At 40.7% G+C, this 23328-nt stretch overlaps 1 protein-coding gene across 1 annotated transcript; it reads right to left on the reverse strand.

Annotated features, from left to right (window-relative positions):
- Positions 1-1870: 1870 nt before the first annotated feature.
- Positions 1871-23209, reverse strand: ATP6V1D (ATPase H+ transporting V1 subunit D). Its single transcript, XM_077909708.1, has 9 exons — positions 23025-23209; positions 18650-18767; positions 9023-9102; positions 7619-7686; positions 6892-6936; positions 5165-5268; positions 4509-4575; positions 3125-3203; positions 1871-2546 (listed from the first exon to the last, which is right to left on the reverse strand). The coding sequence occupies exons 1-9, from the start codon at positions 23063-23065 to the stop codon at positions 2405-2407; spliced, it is 744 nt and encodes a 247-aa protein (XP_077765834.1). The 5' UTR covers positions 23066-23209; the 3' UTR covers positions 1871-2404.
- Between the last annotated feature and the right edge of the window lie 119 nt (positions 23210-23328).

The following is a 23328-nucleotide window of genomic DNA, read 5'->3' on the forward strand; positions in this document are numbered from 1 at the left end:
CCCTGGGCCAAAGGCAGGCGCCAAACCGCTGCGCCACCCAGGGATCCAAATCTGTAGTTTTGTAGGGGGTTTAGCCAAGGCCAATAAAAAAGCCTTAGGAAGCCACAAGTGAAATCTTGGTTGGTCTCTGGCCTCAGCAGGTTATGGTATGAAAAACCATGAAGTATGAGAAGACTCTCATACCCTTCAAGCTATTTGCCTCCAAGAGGGACAATACATACAGCTTAAGAACCAAGGCCTAGGAGCTCCTGGGTGCCTCAGTGGTTGAGCGTCTGCCTTTGGCTCGAGTTGTGATCCCAGAGTCCTGGGATCAAGTTCTGCATCAGGCTCCTCATGGGTAGCCTGCTTCTCCCGCTGCCTAGGTCTCTCATGAATAAATAAAATCTTTAAAGAAAAAAAAAAAAAAAAGAACCAAAGCCTGCCTTCTAGCTCTGACACCTGACCTGACAAAGCTTCGGTTTCATCATCTGTAAAACGGAGAGAATAGTATTTACATTCCACTCCGGTATTGGGAGGATTAAATGTTAAGCCTTAAAAATAGGTAACACTGAATCGCTTAGAAACTCACTTGTTGGCTTTCTAGTCACTACTGAAGTTACTTAGCAGAATAAAACCCCCAAATCAGTATAACAGGCTAAAACTAGGCTCCTCAAGGACAGGCCTTATATCTTACACCTTTACCCAAAAGTTTTAAATATAGGGGAGGCAAGAAAGGTTAGAAGGGTACAAAAACTTCACTGAAGGTAGAACTGCCTGGATTTAAATTCTGAATATACCACCTACCTGACCAATTACTCCAGCAAATTTTCTTGGTGAAATGTGGGATTAAAATAATATGTACCTCTTCTGGTGTGATAATATAAACACTTAAAACAGGGCCTCGCACATAACTAAGATTACTTTGTAACAGATACTAAATCTTTACAAAATTACTTAATACTTTAAAAAGGCTAGGCGTGTAGTATCAATTGACTTAAAGACTCAAAGGCCTAGTATCACAGTTTCACTAAAAACTGTCTCATAGCCAATCACCTCAGAAATGCCTGGGACTAGGTACAAGAAAGCCTGGGTAGGGGGCGCTTGGGTGGCTCAGATGGTTAAATGTCTGCCTTCAGCTCGGTTCATGATCCCAGGGTCCTAGATTGAGTGATAAAGCACGACACTGGGATCCTTGCTCAGTTGGGGAAGCTCCCTCTCCCTCTGCCTGCCACTTCCCTTGCTTGTATACACACACTGTCAAATAAATAAAATCTTAAAAAAAAAAAAAGCCTGAGTAAACAGATGGCTCACCACCAAACAAAACAGCACTAAAAACCTCAGGGGATGCCTGAGTGGCTCAGCAGTTGGGCATCTGCCTTTGGCTCAGGGCGTGCGGGATTGAGTCCCACGTCGGGCTTCCTGCATGGAGCCTGCTTCTTGCTCTGCCTGTGTCTCTGCCTCTCTCTCTGTTTCTCATGAATAAAATCTTTAAAAAAAAAAAAAAAAAAAGAAACCTCAGCTCCTGATATGGCCAAATACTTCATCTTCCTATTTGATGGAAGACAGCAAGTGTTAGTTAACTGCTTATAAAAGTTTCCTTTCTTACTCTCAGAAAATTATTTTTTTTGAGAATTATTTTTTCTTCAATTAGGAAAGAATAACCACACCTCTTAACTCACTGGCATATTCAGGAGCACCCCAAAATTCAACAATCATCCCAATAAACTTATCAGTAAAACACATACTATGAAGGGGGAAAAAGGGAAACTATCCACACATCCTTTATGTCTGCAGAGAAAGCTCTTTTTAGGAGACTGTCCCATGTGCCAATCTGAGCATAAGAACGTGACTGATATTCTTAGCATAATTTTTTTTAAAAAAAAGGAACAACTCATTTTTAAATCATTTTACTGTTTATACCATAATCACATTAAAATTGGCAGAACTCCCATGACAGACAGGACAGAGACCTGTCATGCAAGGAAAAATAGGGTTTCATAAAGCTTGAGAGAAGCACCAGGGTTACACAGGGCAGCTGCAGCAATCTGAGGACAGTGCCAAGGTGCTGGAGCAGGGTAGGAACAACCAGTGCTACAGTGACAGCTGGCCTGAGGCCACTGTGGCTTCCTAACGGGAATTTCCTAATATGCTTGGGAAGCAGAGCACTTTAACAGATATAAATGGAGTAGGGTACTGCTTCTGCAGAATAAATTCTACAGGTTCCTGGGCAGGCTCTACAAATCTCATGAGATAAATGCTTGCTGAATTATGAGTTTGCAAATGTAGTCCCATAACCAATATCCAAGGAAATTTTACCAGTGAAATTCTTAGGCCAAAAAATAAATAGCCACACATACCAAACCTACACACCGTGAATTACAATGGTGCCATGTTAGAGCTTATGAAAGAACCAGAGCAGGAAAGATTATTCAAACAGAAGATCCTCATCCTTCTCTTCAGCCAAAAGATTAGCAGGCTCCATCACTTCTCCAGCTGCCCTCCGTTGTTCCAAGTCCTTCTCCGATTTTTCCTTGAGAATCTTTTTCTTCTCCTGTATTTTCTTTAACCTGTAAAACAAAAGGAGGGAATTTTCTGAACACTTCCAGTTCTAAGTAGATTTGATTTCTGCTAGTTTTATAAAGAGGGTAATAAACACCTACAAATGCTAACCTCCATATACTACCTATTTAGTATCTGTTGCCCCTACCAGCCCTAACTGTTCATAACCAATTCATATACATGCATCATTTCTCGGAGTACTGGCTAATTCTCTAATGGTATGATTTATATTATTATGTAATGCCCCCCAAGTACTTTATACTTTCTCCTAGAACATGTTCATCATGCAATACATATTCATTGATTGACAAATTCCAGTTTACCCGATCTAAATTACTATTTCAAAGATTAACCAAGTCTATGAATAGTTTCTCCTAAGGGCCTTTTTGGAGATGTCCTGTTTTAAATATGTGCAAAACATGGCATAGTCTCCACAGCCTTTGCCAATATTATGTCTTGCTTTCATTTATCAGAATAAAATACAGGCTGTGCTAATTCTAAAGAACATAAGCCAACAGTCTCAACAAATTAAGCCTTTGGGATATGAAAAACAAAAAATGATCAGTAACTGCCAATTTCAACAAACCTATAGAATTCTTCTCGCTCTCTCTCATCCAGCTCTGTGATGATATAAGCAAGGGTACGTTCGATCCGGGGAATGATGACTAGGGTTTAAAAAAATATGTATGTGAGAACTTCAACCGTTTTTTCAAATTGCCAATGTTCATCTGTAGATTTTTTCTAATTGTAAAATTAATATACATTTACAATGCAAAAATGTAGAAAACAAAAAGAAAAAATAAAGTATCCAACCACCCTAAAATAACTATTTCGGTATATGCCCTTAGCATCCTTTCTATGGACAGATAACTTTGGACCACAATATATACAACAGTGAATATACTGAATTTATATGAATATGTAACACTGAACCACACAGATGTTACTTTAAACATAAATTCAATCCACTGTGAAAAGGTAGATCAGGCAGTGGGACTAAGTTGAGTTTTAGGTTAATCATAAGGTGCTACTTTACACAGAATTTGCCTATCTGCTTCTAAAATGTAAACTTGCTAAGAGTTGGAACCATTACTTTATCCACTTTGTTTGGCTTGGAATTCCATTTACAAGGCCTGGCATTAGCAGCTGATCAGGAAAGGTGTATTGAGTTTTTAAAAATGAGATAATTTCCTCCTTAACAGCAAAATAACGTCTCTACTGTTCAAAATTTGTTCCTTTACTTTAAAATTGAATATTTCGGGATCCCTGGGTGGCGCAGCGGTTTGGCGCCTGCTTTGGCCCAGGGCGCGATCCTGGAGACCCGGGATCGAATCCCACGTCGGGCTCCCAGTGCATGGAGCCTGCTTCTCCCTCTGCCTGTGTCTCTGCCTCTCTCTCTCTGTGTGTGACTATCATAAATAAATAAAAAATTAAAAATAAAATAAAATAAAATAAAATAAAATAAAATTGAATATTTCTTTAGTGAAAATGGAGCTTCATGAACAGAAAGTATTGTGGCAACGCTACACACAGTTACAGAATAATGAAATAAGAGATGGAAAATAAATGCATCCAATAGGAAAATTTTTAGGAATCAAGGAGAAGAGCAGGATATAAGGCCTATAGGAAAGGGATTTCAAGTTAAATATTTAATTGGTTCAAAAAGATTACTGAATCATTGGAAAGAACTAAAGAAAACACCAGGGCTCTTGAAAAATAGTTTCGTCCTTTGTTCATAACCAGAAATATAACACTTCAGAATTTTTAACTTACGAGTGTAACTCCCCCCAAATCCACATACATAACTCTAAGTACTTACTAACACCTTCCTGTGCCCTTCCTACTAACCCACACTGCCCTTCCCACTGTGGAGAGGGTAAGGTCTTATTCACCTCGTGATCAGGGCCTGATTCCCATACAAATGTGGAGGTATGGACAAGTGGACAAAGAACCTCACAGCTTACACTCACCGTGTTCAATGGCATTTACACGCCTGTTGGTTATCTTAATGGCTTCATCCAAAGTAACAAAGGAAGTCTAAAATAAGAGGACAATAATGTAAGCATGAAGTCTTCCTAATCATGTCCTGTTCACTTGGCTTCACGCAGACTGCACTTGTAGAGAACATTTGGAAACCAAAACTACTTTCGACATGCTTAAAAAGCAAAAAAATTCTTATGAGGTTTCCATACAGCTAACACTATTTCCTTGCCATTATAATTTGTTTACTTCAGATTCACCCTAAAGTCATAAAAATGGCAAGGGGAGAGAATCAGATAATATTACATATATATCTCTATTAACTGGCCACAAAGGGGAAAAAGAGTAGCTTTCATGCATAAACCATGTTATATTTACAATTAAATCTAGTATTGGCTGTTGCTATTCTCACCTACCAAAGAGTGAAACTCTTCTACTACACACATATTTTGTTAGTAGCAAGTGGGGACAATGGTGCCGAAGTCACCATTTCAGAAATCAAAACCCCTCTGGCTTATTTCATATAAAATCAGAAATAGCTTAAAGCACTAAGTGAAGGATGCTCTGATTCAAGATGCGAATCTTCTCCAAATAGCTCTTAAATATCAAACTGTAGCAGGAATTCTCTGGCTCTTCTGCTACTTACCTGAAGTGAAGCTAGTTCCACCAGTAATTCCACTGCTTTGGCATAATTCCTCTTTAATTTAGCCAATTGTTCCCCACCTCTGGCTAAACCAGTCAGTTCATAACCTGAAAGAACCAGTCAGACAACATTTGTAATTACAGAGTAAATAATCTTCCCCATAAGTTTCCCCAGAACAAGTCAGAAGTTCTCCAAATAAGGAGAAACAAATTCACTAAACCCTGTTAAGATGCAAACACGAAGCACCCATCCCACTCCCCCAGGACATGCTGATAAATGAATATGCCTGGTTTTTCTCATATGCGGTTTTAAGCATTTGTTTTGTTTTTATTTAAATTCCAATTAACGTACAGTGTAACAGTTCCAGGTGTTCAATATAGTGATTCAACACCTCCATGCAATACTTGGTGCTCATTACAAGTGCACTCCTTGGGGATGCCTGGGTGGCTCAGCGGTTTAGCGCCTGCCTTCGGCCCAGGGCACAGTCCTGGAGTCCTAGGATCGAGTCCCACATCGGGCTCCCACCATGAAGCCTGCTTCTCCCTCTGCCTGTGTCTCTGCCTCTCTCTCTCTCCCCCCCTCTGTGTCTATCATGAATAAATAAATAAAAATCTAAAAAAAAAATTATTAAAAAACAAAGTGCACTCCTTAATCCCTATCAACTATTTCACCCATCCCCTCCCCCGCACACACACCTACCCTCTGGTAACATTTGTTCTCTATAGTTAAGAGTAACAGTGAACATGTTTTTCTTCCCAAGGAAACTATTCTAAATATAACTATAGGTGAAGCTTTTAACCAACCTTCACTTTACCACCCTATGCCCCATTCCCTTGGGCATCATATGGCCTGGTGCCCATAGTACAATGATATTCCATTAACAGGTGACTCTCTAGGATGCTCCATTTCTTTATTTGAGCTACACTAAATGTTCTATGTGAACCAATGGAAAATGAGTCCCAAAAATTGTTGGTCCTATGAAAAAAAGTCGATTATTTTGGAAAGATTCAATAAAGACATGTCATTACCCAAAAAATGCTATCAAATTAGGAAATGCTAAGACAATTGTAAAAAATTGAGAGCTATAAAATCTAGGAATATTTAGCATTCAGATTGCATCACAGAATCTAAGACCTTAAAGAAACAAACTGAAATTATGAACAATGCATTATGGGCATAGTTTATGTAGAAAGACAACATAGAAGTCTAATTAGTGGATCCCTACTCAAAGGCCACAGCCTTAAATTTTTTTAATGGCAAATGACTATGTTTATGTATTTATAGGTTGAAATAAATTATTTTAAGACATTACAATGTTTTATGACTTCCTGCCATAACACTTTTATTAACTGATTCCTCCCAACTGTACAAGAAGGATGCTAACACTGGAACCACTGAACTCTAAGAAAGCCTATCTAGCACCCATTTTCCAGAAAAAGGTTCATTTAAAGAGGAATCTGGAGGGCACCTGGGTGGCTTAGTTGGTTAAGCGTCTGTCTGCCTTTGGCTCAGGTCATGATTCAGGGATCCCGGGAGAGTACCCCATATCCGGCTCCCTCCTCAGCAGGGAGTCTGCTTCTTCTCCCTCTGCCCCTCTCCATGCCCCCTGTAGAGCCTCCCTGTGCTCTACATCCTTCTCAAATAAATAAATCTTTTAAAAAATTTAAAAATTAAAAATAAAGAGGAATCTAGAGAACCCAGAGACATCACTACCAAAGTTTCACACTTACTGTCAGTCCCTTCATGGTAATGTTCAAACACTGGCAAAGTAACACCTGTTAAAAACAAACATGTGGATTCACAAACATGTCTCTGAAGTAGTTTCTTAATTACCATTGTTCCTTATGTTTCTTTTTTAGCAAATACTCAAAAGACAAGAGACTATCTAGAACTTTACTGATTTCAATGAATCAATTTAAGGAACCTAGTATCTTAAGTGTTCATTCCTATTTAATAATCAACTTATCCTGAGTAATAAGACATCTAGCTGTTACAGTTTTCTCCTTTCAGCTTTGAGGCATACGTAAAATTTTTTTAAATGCATATTTAATTATGCATTTTTGATAAATTTAGATACCTGCATACACCCATGATACCATCACCACAATCAAACGTATCTATCACCTCCAAAAGATTTCTTGTGTCCCTTTTCTTGTTTGTGTGTGTATTAATACTCAACACAAGAGCTATCCTGAGTTTTTATATACACAACACTGCATTGTTACCTATAGGCACTACACTGTACAGCCAATCTCTAGAACATATTCATCGTGTATAACTAACTTTATCCCCCCCACCCCTTCCTCTGGAAACAACCAGTTACAAAGATTTTAACATGTAAAGCAAATCAACTTGTTCTAATTAGAAGAGATTAATTAGGATATGAAGATCTTGCCTATAAACAGATTAATTTTTAAATGTCTTCTTCCTAAGGATTCTAAAGAGTTGAAAAGTTACCTGCTACATTATCTTTCTTAGCTCGGATCTTCACCTGGGCTTTATTTACATTTTGGATAACTGTGGTGCTGCAGAAAAAGAAAAGGCTTTCATTTAATTGAGATTCTAGAGCGACATTTTCAGCAAGAGTGAGGTAGTACAAGTATGTTTTGAGAATTCTTTCCAGAAAAAGAAAAATCACTGCTGCCAGAGGAGGGCCTCAGAGAGCAATGAACAATATTCAAAGCTCTAATGGTAAGAAAACAACAAAGTGATTTTAAAGTACACGGATTGCTTGAGTTTTTGGTCAGGCATATGGTGCCAAAGATGTGACTTTAAGGATTTTTATTCAGCTAATGTAATTTAGAGAAAACTCCTTCCTTCTAGGTTTGCTGTCCAAACCTTCTAGCTTGGCTAAGTAGGAGGTTCAATTCCCTTACCCTGGAACCTAACTTCCATCTGGTTTTGTCTGAGTACGCAACCCAACCTGTTCTTATCATAAAGTGTTTTCACCAAACCACCCTAAAACACATTCACATACCACTTACATACTATTATTGATTCCCTCCCTCTGCTAGAAAAGTCAATGCAAGTTGCCATTCTACCAACACTAGCAGAAATTAAAGTCCATCTCTTCAAGAGGCCTTATCCCCCTGAGGTTGTAAAACCTGCCCATTAGGTAATACTTCTGAATGACACACTCTAGGAATGGAGACATTGTGTCATTGGGTAAAGACGATTAAAATTTTAAAAAAGCCCTGAAAACAATTTCCATCTCTGTCCCCAAACAGCCATTTGACCTCTTAAAGGCACTGAATTTAAAAGGAGATGAACAATGCTTGCTGGGTTTACCACACAAGCTTATTTGGGGAAAATGATACAACAAAACTGGCAAAACCCCTGTAAAGCCAAAATTAAACCATTTTACATGCTTTGTATGTAAAGCATACATTGATGTAAACAAAAACCGCAGAATTCACATCCTTTAAAGCAATTCTATTCTCCAACTTTGCCTAAAGAAGTAATTCTACAGAAACAAAAATATGAAAATGTTCATGCCATCTTTTCTAACAATCCAAAAATCTAAAACCACCCCAAATGTTCACCATTAGGAGAAACAGTTAATAAATTATGTACATCTAGAGAAAAGTTATACAACTATATGAAAATAAGACATTTAGGATACAATGTTAAATGAAAACAGACTACAGAATGTTAAGTAACCTATGCCTACAACTCTGAACCAGACACATGTGGGTGACAATAAAGACACTGGTGTTAGGGTGATAATTGAGTAATAATAATAATACTTTTAACCCCATCATTTGTCTTTAATGCTTAGATGCTTTTTCATTAAGCATAGCTTTTAAGTGAAATTATGAACATAAAAGCACTTTTTCAAAATAGCCCATTAAGTCTTCTTACCTAAAGTCCCCTGCTGTGAACTTGGCCTCAGCAAGTGAAAAGGCAGCTTCTCTCATCACTTCACCCATTAACATTTTAGTCTGGAAAAGCATAAACCAACAACTTATTCAACCAAAGTTTTTACAAGGAAAAAAACATGAAAATCATTTTCCTTTAGTAGCCAGTATTTTATGCCAGGTCTAAAATATTGACTTGATAACAAAAACATCCAATTTTGCTTGGACAGTTTTAGTTATGGTCTCTAACAGTGTTGCAAAACCACATGTTTTACAATTAAAACATCTGAATAGAGACATTAAGAAACAGAAAACAATCTTTATTGAAGGATCCATCTTATTCCTGAATGGGTGCATACTAATGTGCTCAAATTAATCTCTTAAATTCACCGCACTGCAGTCAAAACCTTAATGGCATAGTGATTTTAATATAAATCCAAATATTTAATGTTTGAGAAAATCCAATCTTTCTGAAAGGAAAAGACCTGGGGCAGGTGGGCAGAGTTGTAACTATATGTAAAACATATAGTTCCAAAAAGGAACACATAGTTACAATAAGGAAATACATCAATTACAGGGACAATTAAGTCAATGAAATATAAGAGTTCAGAAACAGTCACAGGTCTATATAAAAATTTAGTAAGAGACCATTCAACTGGCCAGCCAATAACAAAATGAGCTTGTCCCCACCTCCTCACATCACACACTCCAGAAGTTATTAAAGTTTTTAAAATAACTATAAAACACAAAATATTTTCTTAATCTCTTTAAGTCTTTCTAAGCATTGTATATAACCCAAAAGCCTTGTTAAAAAAAAAAAAAAAAGACTAACAGATTGACCAAATAAAAAATATTTTTTAGGGCACCTGGGTGGCTTAGTTGGTTAGGTGTCTGCCTTTGGCACAGATGGTCCTGGGATAGAGCCCCACATGAGCACCACATTGGGCTCCCTGCTCAGCAGGGAGTCTGCTTCTCCCTATCCCTCTCCCCACTCATACTCGCACTCACAAGCGTTCTCTTTTTCTCTCTCTCACAAAAATTAGAATCTAAAAAAAAAAAAAAGTCAGCTTTATAAAAAATGCATTTTGAAGAAGTTAAAAGCCAGGAGGAAATATTTTAGCATTTTATAAACTAGAATATTTGTAGAACTTCTACAAAAAGATAAAAGTCACCAAGAAAATCAAATAACCCATAAACATGAAAAGATGTTCAATCTCATAATCAAAAGTAGTACAAATTAAAAGATACTAATTTTAGGGGCCTCTGGGTGGCTCAGTCAGTTGAGCATCCGACTATTAGTGATTTTGGCTCAGGTCATAATCTCAGGATTATGATATCAAGCCCAACACATCAGACTTCATGCTGAGCATGGAATCTGCTTGAGATTCTCCTCTCCCTTTGCCCCTTCCATGGCTCTCTCTGAAATAAATCACCTTTTAAAAAGTAAAAAGATACCAATTTTAGCCCAACGAACTGGCAACAAATAAAGATTAATAACCAGTTAGGAAGAATTTGAGAGAACAGGTCTTCCCATCGATCATTTGGTAAGAATATAAATTAGTAGAACTTGGAGAATAGTTATCCATCAAAAATTTAAATGAATAGGGACACCTGGGTGGCTCAGTCTGTTAAGTGTCTGTCTTTGGCTCAGGTCATAATCTTAGGGTCCTGGGATGGAGCCCAGGTTTGGGCTCAGTAGGGAGTCTGCTGCTCCCCCCTGCCTCCCCTCATGCTCTCTCACTCTCAAAAAAAAAAAAAAAAAAAGTAAATCCTTGAGATTCTAGAACTTTCTGGAGAAATGCTAGCACACATACTGTTAGAAGATGGAGGAGGGACAGTAAAGTGTCCTCCAGAGGGAGAAGGCACTCTGAGACGGAAAAGCAACACAAACCACTCCATATTATTTACATGGTTATTCTAGGTAACTTACCAACAGGGAGAGATAAAGAAGACATTCCAGGTAGCTATGCAGCTACTCTCCACCGCTGTTCTCTACCAAGTCTGGCCCATAACCACTTTTATAGAGTGAAAGGGCATGGCAGGGAGGTCAAAGGGTATTACTTAAAGCGGTACTCTCTGCATGCCAGCCATCTCTACTAGTTGCCTGAAGTGGCACCCTTGTGCATCACTTAGGAAAGGTGAGAACAACACTTCCCACATTCCAGTCAGGTCTAACATTAACCTCCATGGGCCCTGGAACATGCAGCCCCAAGGGAAGTCATTGTGCAGCATGAACAAGATAAAGGAGAAAAACCAGGCAGTCAGTGTTGTCAGCACTCCGCTACTCTACCCTCAACATCTTTACTGCCTGCATAATCTTTACATGCCATTCTTCCACAACAGCCACACAGCCAGGTATTGGGAGGTGACGTGCTGTGGTTCAGGTGACATCCCTATGCCACAGCAGCAATATTAATATACTTATAACACCAAAGAAAATACTTAGAACAATGGTTCCCCAGCCACCCAGTGAAGAAGTCCTTTCCACACCCAGCAGCTGGAGCAACTGTAAATTTCAGTTATGTAAGGCCTATAACAAGATGTTTCCAGACACAACAGAAACATTAACAATGCAAGGTTATGGGCGGTAAGAAATGTTTTATAGGTAACAGATACGGCAAATCTTCAGTCAGCAACAACAGAATTGTGGTTTAGTTCCCATGAACTAATATCATCCCTGGCTTTGGTATTTTCCCTAGAAGATGAAACCATTTTTATTTTGCCCCTTAGTATCATCAGACGATGTGTCTACATTGTATGTAGACATCCATACTAACAACCCTACCTTAATACCAAGCATCAGAGATTCTGAAGCAATTATTTGCATGTGTTGGGCCCTGACCAATGTATTAGGAATACTAGATGTGAGGCCTTGGGCCCAAGGGATTAGGACACCAAGCCACAGGGAGGAGGCATTCCAAGTCAATTTCCAATGAACTAGATAGAGCCTTACCAGATGGAAGTCTTATAACAATCACAAAAGGAGTCCCTCCACCCCCAAGGGCCCTCAGACCTCCCAACAATACCCGCACCCAAGAGCTGTAAGCTGCATGGGTGCTGCTGGTTAGGCATTCATATACGTAGATGTCTGTCCTGCTATGCATGCACAGCTTTAAAAAGTTGAATTACCAGTTAGTCTTGGAGATCATCCTTTGAGAGAGCCGCCTAGTGACAGTCTTTAATGTGTTTATTAGTCCATTCATCCTTTGTTAGACCTGCAGCAGTCAGACTGTAAGGCAGGTGGGAAGTCCACAAGATAGCCCACGCCTCTGCCCGTTCTTGGATGTCATGGCCAGTAAAACATATCCCTTGATCACAATTGGAGTCGGAGTTTGTACATGCTCTCCAGTTCTGTTAATCTGTTATAGCTTCAGCCTAATTAGCTCTTTTACAGGCAAAGGCTTGGATAAGTCCTGTGCAAGTGTCCACACAGGTCAGTTTATGTTTGTGCCCTTCCAATACTGCCAAAGGGCCTATGTAATCTTATCAGCCAGCAAGAAACAGGGCTCATAGGCCACCCAATATACCCTAGGGTATGGCACAATGGCCATTACCTGAGGTGCCATTGAGAGCAATCCTTGTCAGCAGTTTACAGACTGGAATATTTTAAAGGCAAATAAAATCTTTTTACTATTTGCTGAGTAGTTCTGGGACCTTGGTTGGTGTCCCGATTTATGACAGACCCATTCTCTACATCACACAGGGTCAGCATTTCCTCTAGCAGGACTGGTTTCTGGGCTAGAGCATTTGCCTCATAATGGCCTGGTACTGGGGATGGGGAGTGAGCAGGGACACATGCCATACTTGGACAGCTGCATCAGGCTTAGGGCATACTTCCCAAATATACTCCTACAATTCTACTCCCCACAGAGATCTATTTAATATACCCCAACCTTCTTTGTGCCATCACAGCATCCATGCTGTCAACCCTTACAACATTGCCCAGCTGTCAGAAGCCAAATCCATGGGCACTGCCTCATATGTCAACACAACCCATACCACCCTCAAGTCTGCCCACAGACTACTTTGTTTAGTTCCTTCTTCAAACCAAAGTACATCAGAATCCAGACAGATAGCAGAGGAATGCCAAATAGGCAAGTTTCCCTGGCAACTGCCATCAGTATACTATGTATCCGCAAGAGGTGAGCCTTCCCTTTACTTGGGGGAAGGGAGGCAAAGTGTCAATGACTTCTGGAAGTTGTGTTGGGTTGACTGAGGTGACTGGCCCTAGTAATGAGTATTGCTCATGAGATAGCGAGATGGTATTGCAAGAGCTCCTCCGCTGTAGGTAAGCATGCCATTTCTATGTGCTTACCCAGACAGAGGCACACTTAGGTCTGCTGAAGGAGTCCTTAATTCATCCTCCTACTCACAAAGAGGTGCATACCATCAGAGGCAAATCAGCACTCCTGGTCCTTCCATCTGTTTTAGTGACAAGATATATAGCTAATAGTTGTTCTTCCATGGGACTACCCCGGCTCTGTTCCTTTCCACAATTGAGACTAGAATCCTAACAGAATCCATTTTCCATTTCATCAATACCACAAACCCCAGCCAAACCCTCTAGATATGAATTTACAACTAATTCACAATTCACATCTGGCATTACTACTCTCAAGGTCTGTAATTGATTTACTGCCATTTTTGCCTTTAAGATGGCCTCCTATTGGGGCATGTCAGTTAAGCATCTGCCTTCAGCTCAGGTTTGATCTCAGGGTCCTGGATCGAGCCTGGCATCAGGCTTCCTGCTCAATAGAGAGTCTGGTTTTCCCTCTCCCTCTGCTGCTTCCTCTATCACCGCTCATGCTCTAATAAAGATGTAAAACCTTTTTAAAAAAAGACAAAAACAAAAAAGGACAGCCTCTTGTTGGTTTGCACCCCAATCCCATCAGCTTACTCTCCTAACCAAAATATTTAAAAGGTCTTAATAGCTGCTCTATCACTAGATACGGAACAAAAAGTCTCCAGCAACCCAATAAATCAAAAAAGCCTGTAATTCCTTTACCATTTTAGGGATTGAGAAGGCTTGCATTTTACTAACGACTGTCTCTGGCATCACTTGTCTTACTTGACCAGGTGATGCCCAGGAACTTTACCGATTAACCCAGACTAAGACAGGGAAGATAAAATCATCACAAGTTAACATTACACCTATATAATGATAAAGCACTGTTGTCTCTGACAATATCCATTTTTCCAAATCTCTGGCCACCAACCTGTGACAAACTGTGGGACTATGGAGATAGGAGATACACTTGGGGCAACACCTGGAAGGTCCACTGTCTCCCATTCCATATGAAGGAAAATTAATCTTGCAATTCATGTCCTAATAAATTCTGGAAAAGGCATTAGATAAGTCTAGTACATAATGATAAGTCTTAATAGATGCCATGATTTTTCCCTAACAATAAGGTTATAATAGGCACAATGAACATGGATGGGCAGAGTAATTTTACTGAGTTGCCCATCATCTACCATCATTTGGCAGGTCCTGTTAGATTTCATTATAGGCCAAACTGACTACTGAATGAGCACTGAGTAGGCCTGATTACCTGTGCCTTTTCTTTTTTTTTTTTTTTTAAAGATTTTCTATTTATTTATTCATGAGAGACAGAGAGAGAGAGAGGCAGAGACACAGCCAGGGGGAGAAGCAGGCTCCATGCAGGGAGCCTGATGTGGGACTCGATCCCGGGACTCCAGGATCACACCCTGGGCTGAAGGCAGGCGCTAAACCGCTGAGCCACCCAGGGATTCCCCTACCTGTGCCTTTTCTAATTCTTGAACGATAACAGTAATTTCAACATGCCCCTCTAGTAGCTCATGTTGTTTTATGTTTATTACTCTCCAGAAACAGGCAGCTGTACAGGTTTCACTACTCAGATACGCAACCTGAAACAACCTGTTGTTGCCATTAAAGCTAGATCCTGTAGAACATCTATGCCCAAAATATTCAAGTGAAGGAAATACGCACTAGAAAAAAATGGGGAGGAAGCCTACCAATCTGTAGGTAGAGACTAATTTCTAGGACCTTGATAATTTATCCCACATAAACATCAACAGCCCTTATTTCTCCCCAAAATTTCAAGGGGTTTCTATAAGTGTACGTTCAGTTCCATTGTCTCTTAAAGCTAATACAGTGTGTTACTGTGAGACCAATAAATGGTTAATTCAACATGAAGCCTCTGGTCACCCCTACTATATGCACTAGAGCACAATGTCTGCCTAACCCCTAGTCTTTAGGTGTAAGAGGCATGCACCCCTGAAATTCCTCTGTTAGCAGAACTCCCGGGGACACACCTGGTTTTTTTGAGCCTTCTTTCCAAAGGAATAAACTGCTTTCCCTTAAGCAACACTTTCCATAGACTTAGCAAAACCAAATCGGGTTGTCTCTATTTTCTCTCAGGGTCCTATATAAAATTAGATCTTGCCATAATTAAGAGAACTTGATGGGCCCCCTTTCTTCCATTTTATCATCCAGAGGATTTGTTTTCCCGTTTTTCAACCTATTTCCCTTATGACAGATTCTTTTGGTTTTACTTAAGCCAGCCATCATAGTAGCTACCATCGCAATGGGCCAATTAACCACAGGGGCGAGGACAGATACTAAGTCCCATACCATGCCCTGGTGGCTGACTGTAATAGAAGGCCTTCCATACCAAAGGAGAGTATTCTTTATCTAGGTGTCTAACTGCTAGGTGTAAATGACAGGTTTCATTACCAGTTCACATAGACTCACTTGTAGTTCTTCCATGGAGATCAAAGAACATCCCCCTTTTAGGCCAAGTTATCTTAATTCTAACATTTATCCAGTCAAACTAACTAGGCGCATGAGATTCTCACCCAGGACTGTGGCATAGAATTTTTGTCGCAAGGCAGGTTGAGCAGTGACTGGGGCCATTTCTGACATCCCAGACCTCCAAGAGGATACCATCTTCCCCAGTACCCACCGTGGTAACAGCCAAGCTGCCACCCCTTGGTGGCAGCCCTGCCTAACACAGATGACCTGATCCAGAGAGTCCGAGGCAGAATAGTCCCTCACCGTCCTTTCCTGACTAGTGGGAATCTCTTCTCCCGCATCCTCAGGCAAAGTGGCCTGGAGCTCTGCTGCAATCAGAGGGGGCACCTGTAAATCATCTTCCTCCTGTAGGACACAGCCTCATCAGAGCCACTACCCCAGGGACCCCACTTTAAGACATCACAGCTCTCCCTTCAGTGTGCAGCCAATGGTGGGTAACCAAGCTCTCCGCTCTCCCACAGCCGGCCTGAATTCCCAAGTGTCCCTCCTGCTGTGGGATTCCTCCAGACACAACATCCTGAGGGGAGATACAGGTGGTTCACGGATTAACAGAACCAACGCTTCTCCAGTCTTCTCTGACTCCCGACTCCTTCAAGGCGCTCCACCACCTACAGACTGAGGGCCCAGCTACCACTAGTCTCCTCTCCCTTCCCCTCTCAGGCAGGCCACTTAACTACCCCTGGGGCATTTCCCCCAACACTCCACATTCGTAGGCCAGGCCACCTCTCCCCACACTGTGGTGGCCACCAGCTTGGGCTTCCCTTGCCTGGCCTGGATGGCTTCATTTCATCTCCAGGTTGGCTTGCTGCCTCTTAGAAGGTAGAGAAGGGCCAGCCAAGTATCCCCCAGACTCAGAAGGCACCCTGAGAATAAAAAACATCACGAGTCTTCCAGAACCATTTACACCATTTTACTCAGGATAACCTACCCACAGGAGGCACTGGACCAGCTAATCACCCAAGAGACTACTCTTCCACCAAACCTGGCCCATAATCCCCTGCTTTTATAGAGGGAGGGGCATAGTGTGACTGTCACAGTAAAGCTACCTCAAGTGGTGCCTCCTGCAGGCCAGCCACTCTGATCAGTTACCTCCAGTGGCACCTCCTGCAGGCCAGCCACCCCCCCTAGTTACCTCAAGTGGGGCCTCCTGCGAGCCAGCCACCCACCTGAGTTACTTGCGCACCACTCTAGAGAGGATCAGAACAATGCCTCCCTACATTCTGGTCAGGGCACACATTAAACCTCCATGGAGCCTATAACACAGAGCCCTGAGGAAGGTCACAGCGCAGCCATGAACAAGATGGAGGGCCAAAGATGGAGTCCGTGTCGTCAGTACTCACCTATACATGAAGATTAAAAGTACCCTCACCCACTAAATAGTAAAACCAAACATCCATCAACAGAAAAATGGTTAAATCCCATTATCCATTCAATGGTGTTCCATGCAGCTATCATAAAGAAAGAGGCAGATCTACGTACTGATGCAGAAAGCTACCCATACTCTGCCAGGGGGAAGAGGCAGAACTGAACTATATAATGTATAACAGCTGTGTGTTACTGAAAACATCCATGATGAAAAAAAGACTGTAAGTGTTCCAGAGAACATCTCTCTCTAGGAAATGAGAGAAGGGTAGGGGGTGAGAAGGGATCTTCACTTTTTAAATGTATTTCTGTATTCACCTATCATTTACTTAAAAAGTACTGAGTTGAGGGCAGCCCGGTGGTGCAGCGGTTTGGTGCCGCCTGCAGCCCAGGGTGTGATCCTGGAGACCCGGGATTGAGTCCCACATGAGGCTCCTTGCATGGAGCCTGCTTCTGCCTGTGTCTCTGCCTCTCTCTCTCTCTCTCTGTGTCTCTCATGAATAAATAAATAAAAAATCTTTTAAAAAAAAAAAAAAAGTACTGAGTTGAAACATACTATGTGCCAACACTGTTCTGGGAACAGGAACTAAGTGCTGAAAGGATTAAGTCCCTGCTCTCATGGAACTAACACTCTCTAGTGGAGGCAACCAATCAAACAAGAAAACATGCAGTAGTATGTGCTATGACAAAACTAAGGAAATGTGGGAAGCCTGGGTGGCACAACTGGTTAAGTGTCTGACTACTGGACTACTGGTTTCACCTCGGGTCATGAGACTGAACCCTGCATCCAGCTCTGGGCTGAGTGCAATCTGCTTAAGACTCTCTCTGCCTCTGACCCCACCCCCACCCCCGCGCATGCTCCTGCTCTTTCTCGCTCATTCACAAATAAATAAATCAAAAGAAAAAGAAAAAGAAAAAGAAAAAGAAAAAGAAAGAAGGAAGGAAGGAAGGAAGGAAGGAAGGAAGGAAGGAAGGAAGGAAGGAAGAAAGAAAGAAAGAAAGAAAGAAAGAAAGAAAGAAAGAAAGAAAGAAAGGTGACAAAAAAAAAAGAAAGATATGTGACAGAAGTAAATACAGTGGTCACTTCAGGTTGGGCGATCAGGAATGGCCTCTCTGAAGAGACCAGAATGACAAGAGGAGCAAGTCAAAAGAAGTCCTGGAAAAGAACATTTCAGGCAGGAGAAATAACTAATGAAAAGGTTCGGAAAGAAAATGGTAGGGAGAACGCTCCAAATGAGATCAGAGTGGCAGGCAGGGGCCAGATCGGATCAAGTAGGGCTTTGCAGGCAAGGGTAATGAGTCCATATTTTATTAAATGATCTGAAGCTTGTTAGTCATAATGGTATTTTTACTTTTGGAGGAAAAAATTTTAATTAAAATAACTTAAAGAAAAATTAAAATGCCAAAAGCCATGCTGGATTTTCCTTAGGTATCTTTAAAATAAGCAACTGTTGTAAACACAGTTTATTCTACCTCTATTATCTTCTTTAGGATCTGTCGAAATCGAAGAGTTAAGGCATCAGATTTTTTCTTCAGGAGGTTTCGACCCGTTTGCGCTCCTTTTAATCGAGCCTTCATGATGGTCTGTGCCCTATACAAAGTTAAAAATATTTATTCCCACTGTTTAGAAAACATAAAAATACTTCCCCAATAAAGTATTAAAGTTATGCTTTACTTTTTGATGTCATGAAAATAAGAATATATAGCATTTGTGCTGATAGAATTAGTTTCTCACTGCAAATTTCCATCTTCAGTGCTCCATAAATAAGAAGTTCATTTACTTAAAACAGAAATAATTCTTTAATCAATATCTGGAAAAACATTAAATCATAATACAATTTCTTAGGGGTCCTATTTTATACCACCATAGCTAAAATATTTGATTTGCAAGTTCAAATTATATCTGTATTTCCTTTTTTTTTTTATATCTGTATTTCCATTACAGCTGTATTAAGCATTTTTTTTTAAATCTGTCCACTAATATCAAAAATTGAAATGCTCTTACCTTCGGGACTAACAATTCCACTATGCGAAATTTATCCTACAGATCTACTCCGTATGTACACAAAAATATATACAATGTTAAGAATGAGTACTCCACCCTTGTAATTGCAAAAAGGTGGCAACAAGCTAAATGTTCCATAAATCATGGTTCATCATACAATGAAATAATATGCAGTCATAAAAAAAAGAGAAAGCTAAAAGAGCAATATAATCTATATTATATTCTCTTATGCAAAGAAAGGGATGAATATGCTTATACAGATACGAAGAACAGTTCTAGAAAAGATTCACAGAAACTGGTAACAGCTGCCTTTAAGAAATGGGATTGAGTGAAAATATGTTATTTACTTTTTACTATATTTATTATCTTTTGAACCTTTTGTATTAGATACCACAACCATTAATTACTTTTTCTATTAAAAGTATGGCATTTAAAGTATTTTCATCTCACCAGTCAATATCCCATCACCAATAATTTTATTACTTTGTAAATGACTCTAGGAACCAATGACACATATTTGAGTAGTGACAAACTACAGAAATCTCCTTACCTCCTTATTCCAAACTTTTCCCATCAGAAACCCCAATACCAAAGTCAAGAAAGTAACAGCAGAAATTGACATTTCTGTTCTTACTACCATATGCCAGATAAATGACACTTGGCTAGTTGTGCCTGCTAGCTGGTAGTCATGGAAGTTAGGATTCTATCTTCCCATGAGACTGGGAGACAGAGGCCTCATCCTTCCCAATGACTACATTTCAAAGAAATGGCTTTCAGATCGTTGAGAACGACACTTCTGAGTTGTAGGAGAGACATACACAGACAATTCTATAGCTGAAAGAAGCTTCAAATATTATCTTGAAAATGAGGCTTAGAAAAATGAAACACTTTCTTCCGTCACAGGGGGGACGGGATGGGGACAATGATGATGACTAGACTGAAACAGATTTCCGACTCCAGTTTCTTGCCCAAGACTCAAACTAAAGCTCAAACCCAGGCCCACTGTATCCCAACCACATGCCACACTGCCTATTTATAAATAGCATCAGATGAACAGTTCCCTCTTTGAAAACTACTGTCAGTAGCTGAATTTGCACTGACTGGCCTCACTGGAGGTCTAAGTGAAGCCGGTTCAGCTTCTAGCCTGAGCTGGAACTATCCAGCCCAATGTGTACATTTAACATATTATGTTGTTGACACTAATGACCAGAATTTGGGCTCAAAGAGTTGGAGGATCAAATTTAAGTCAAATCCTAGCTGCAGATTCAATACAGTAAAAAAGGTAAGCTAATTGATAAAATTAATCATGCTAATTTTAATTTACTCCTAGCTAATGGCACCTCTGTGAAATAGACAAATTTTATTTCTTGAGTCTTGAAGAGTGATTTGCCCAAGAGTTTACAGCTAGTATGTTGTAGAATCTGGATCTGAGGGACCTCTGTTGACTGCAAATCCTTCATGCCTCTTTCGCTTTCACTCTAACCTTGTTTTGCTCTTTCTGGTGCCTAAGTGGGAGATAGCCCCACTTCACAGGGTAACACTGTATGGTGGAACTGTCTGACACAGAGGTCACTATAGTATTTTCTATCCTAGCTCTTTAAAAAAACAGAGCTGCTCAGCTCTAGGAAAAATGTTCGACCTTCAGCTAGAATGATGACTTTGTTTTCAGCTGAATCAAAGACATCTGACTGCATGACAAAATACCTGCTGTTAAGTCTTGAGGAAAATATTTAGAGAAGCAGTAACTTCCTGCACCTTATTTTCCTCTCAATCACCAAGCTGAGTGCTCTCAAGTAGCAATTTTCACTTTTATAAACCTATTAGTCTTCTTGTCTGAACCCAAAGAAGGCCATTTTCACATCTTAGACTCAAAGTACAAACAAAAATATGTTAACATTCTGAGTACCATCAAAAATAAACACAGCCAGACATTAAAGTGGTGAAAAGAAATTTTGTTTAGTAATCACTGAAAGTAGGAGAAAGAGGTGAACTACATTCTGACTTGTACAGAAGTGGTTAGGCATTTTAAAGGAAGAATAAGGGAAAGGAGCTAGAGTGGACTCAAGAAGAGTCACAGAAGTGAAAAATTACAAAGGGTTGATCACTGAAAATGACACTTGGCTAGTTGTGCCTGCTAGCTGGTAGTCATGGAAGTTAGGATTCTATCTTCCCATGAGACTGGGAGACAGAGGCCTCATCCTTCCCAATGACTACATTTCAAAGAAATGGCTTTCAGATCGTTGAGAACGACACTTCTGAGTTGTAGGAGAGACATACATATCTCAAATGGAAAAGAAAAGACTCCTAATTATAAGCTTATTTTTAATAAATGCCTTAAGAAAGGGAGGTCAAGGGCTATCCTAGGTATTGGACAGGACAAACAAAAAAAATTCTCCTGGTAGCACTGGGCTTTCTCAGGCAGGCATTTTAATGGTTGCTTGAGTCATTCTAAGAACAGAGCCTTAGGCCATGCTAGTTTGGTGGTGTCTCAGGGAAGACTTTTAGTCAGTCAAGTACTGGGAGTTCTGCAGATCTTACCATCCCAGGGTAGCCTTGGTCCTTATCTATTTTACAGGCACTACTTTTCTCCACAACTGACTTGCTTCCTACCTAGTACAAACACCTATTAGAAAACCAGTAGGTGAAAGTAAAAAATAAGCAAACAAAATCCAAGAACTCTTTCATTTCATTAACAGCTAGAGCTACCCTGGCAGAAACAAATCTAAGTCTGGGATTTGAATGTAACTCTTTTACTTTAAGCATTCCCAGATTCTCTGAGAAATAAAAAAAATCAAGATGAAGAAAAAAAAACCCAGAACACTCCCAAAGAAATAGGACCACAATCAAAAGATCTAAATATCAAAGCCTAACTGATTTTCTACTTCTCACTGAAGAAGAAAAAAAAAAAAGTAGTAGAAGAGAAGGCAAATAATAATCTTTACTTTCTACGCATTGTTAGGCACATCTGAGAAAACTGCAAAACTGTCTTTAAAAACTGGCCACTTGGGGCTCTAATGCTTTTTCTCCCGCGAAAGAATTCAGGCCCAAGAGAAGGGCAGGCCACAAGTGAGCAGATCCCAAGAAGACATGGGTTCATCCAAAGAAATTTTTTTGTAGATTTTCTATGGGTTAATTATCAAGACGCTCTCTCCTCCTGGAGAAGCTCACAATCAGGGGGAAAGGTGTGTAAACAAATATTCACTTTATATAATCTGATGGGTGGTATAACAGAGGTCTGAACGAGGTGCAATGGTGATGGAGCAAACGGAATGCCTCAGAAACTCAGGGATATCTTCCCACTGCAGGTGACATTTCGTGGGATCTGGGAAAATGAGGAAAAGGATCCAAGATAGAATCTGATGTCCACGCTAGGGCAATTCGACTCAACCCCCAATTTGGCCTGGACGCCTCTCTTATGTGCTTCTCACCATTGTAAACTTCCCTTCTCAGAGTATTTATCAAACCTCGCTGGCTGGTCCATCTCTCCGTTAAACTGCGAACTCCCTTAGGCAAAACTGGCGACGATTCATAGTTCTATAAATCCACTGCCCAGCTACATAAGGGAATATGGGATGAACGGCTTCATTACCAAGTCAGCGCACCTCCATAAAAACAAGCAGGCCGAGCAGCCTGTCCCTACGGATTGGAATCGCTCTGTTCCGTATGGTTTCCTCAGAGGGACGTGTGAGGGGGCCGTAAGGGTGCATCGCCCCAAACTCACGAAATTCAGGATCCGCCCAGCAAACAAGGAACCTCGCTGCCGGTCCGGGGTATGCAGGGATCGCAGCTCGGGACAGGCGTTCGTGAACCTACGGATGCTGCTCGACCCGTTCTTTTACTTACATGCGCGACGGAAAGATTTCAATTCGGTCTTTGCCCGACATTCTGACGGTGATAGTTCGGCTCGGATCCCTAGCCGGGCAATTGTGGCTGCAACAGCCCCAGCCACAGGGTCTTCCTCCACGGGAGTCAGCTGATTGTGTCACCTGACCTCTTCGCGTTGCTAAGTGGCAGCTGGGATACGTATATACGCATCCTTCACTTCCGCTTCCTGTTGGCACGTGGGGAGGGCGGGGAGCGGGGGGGAAGGACAAGAATGAGGCGATGCCCGGATGTTGAGGCCTCGCTCGCACCCCGCACTGAACTT

This window comes from Canis aureus, chromosome 9 (genome assembly GCF_053574225.1).
Source record: "Canis aureus isolate CA01 chromosome 9, VMU_Caureus_v.1.0, whole genome shotgun sequence".
Classification (NCBI taxonomy): Eukaryota; Metazoa; Chordata; class Mammalia; order Carnivora; family Canidae; genus Canis; species Canis aureus.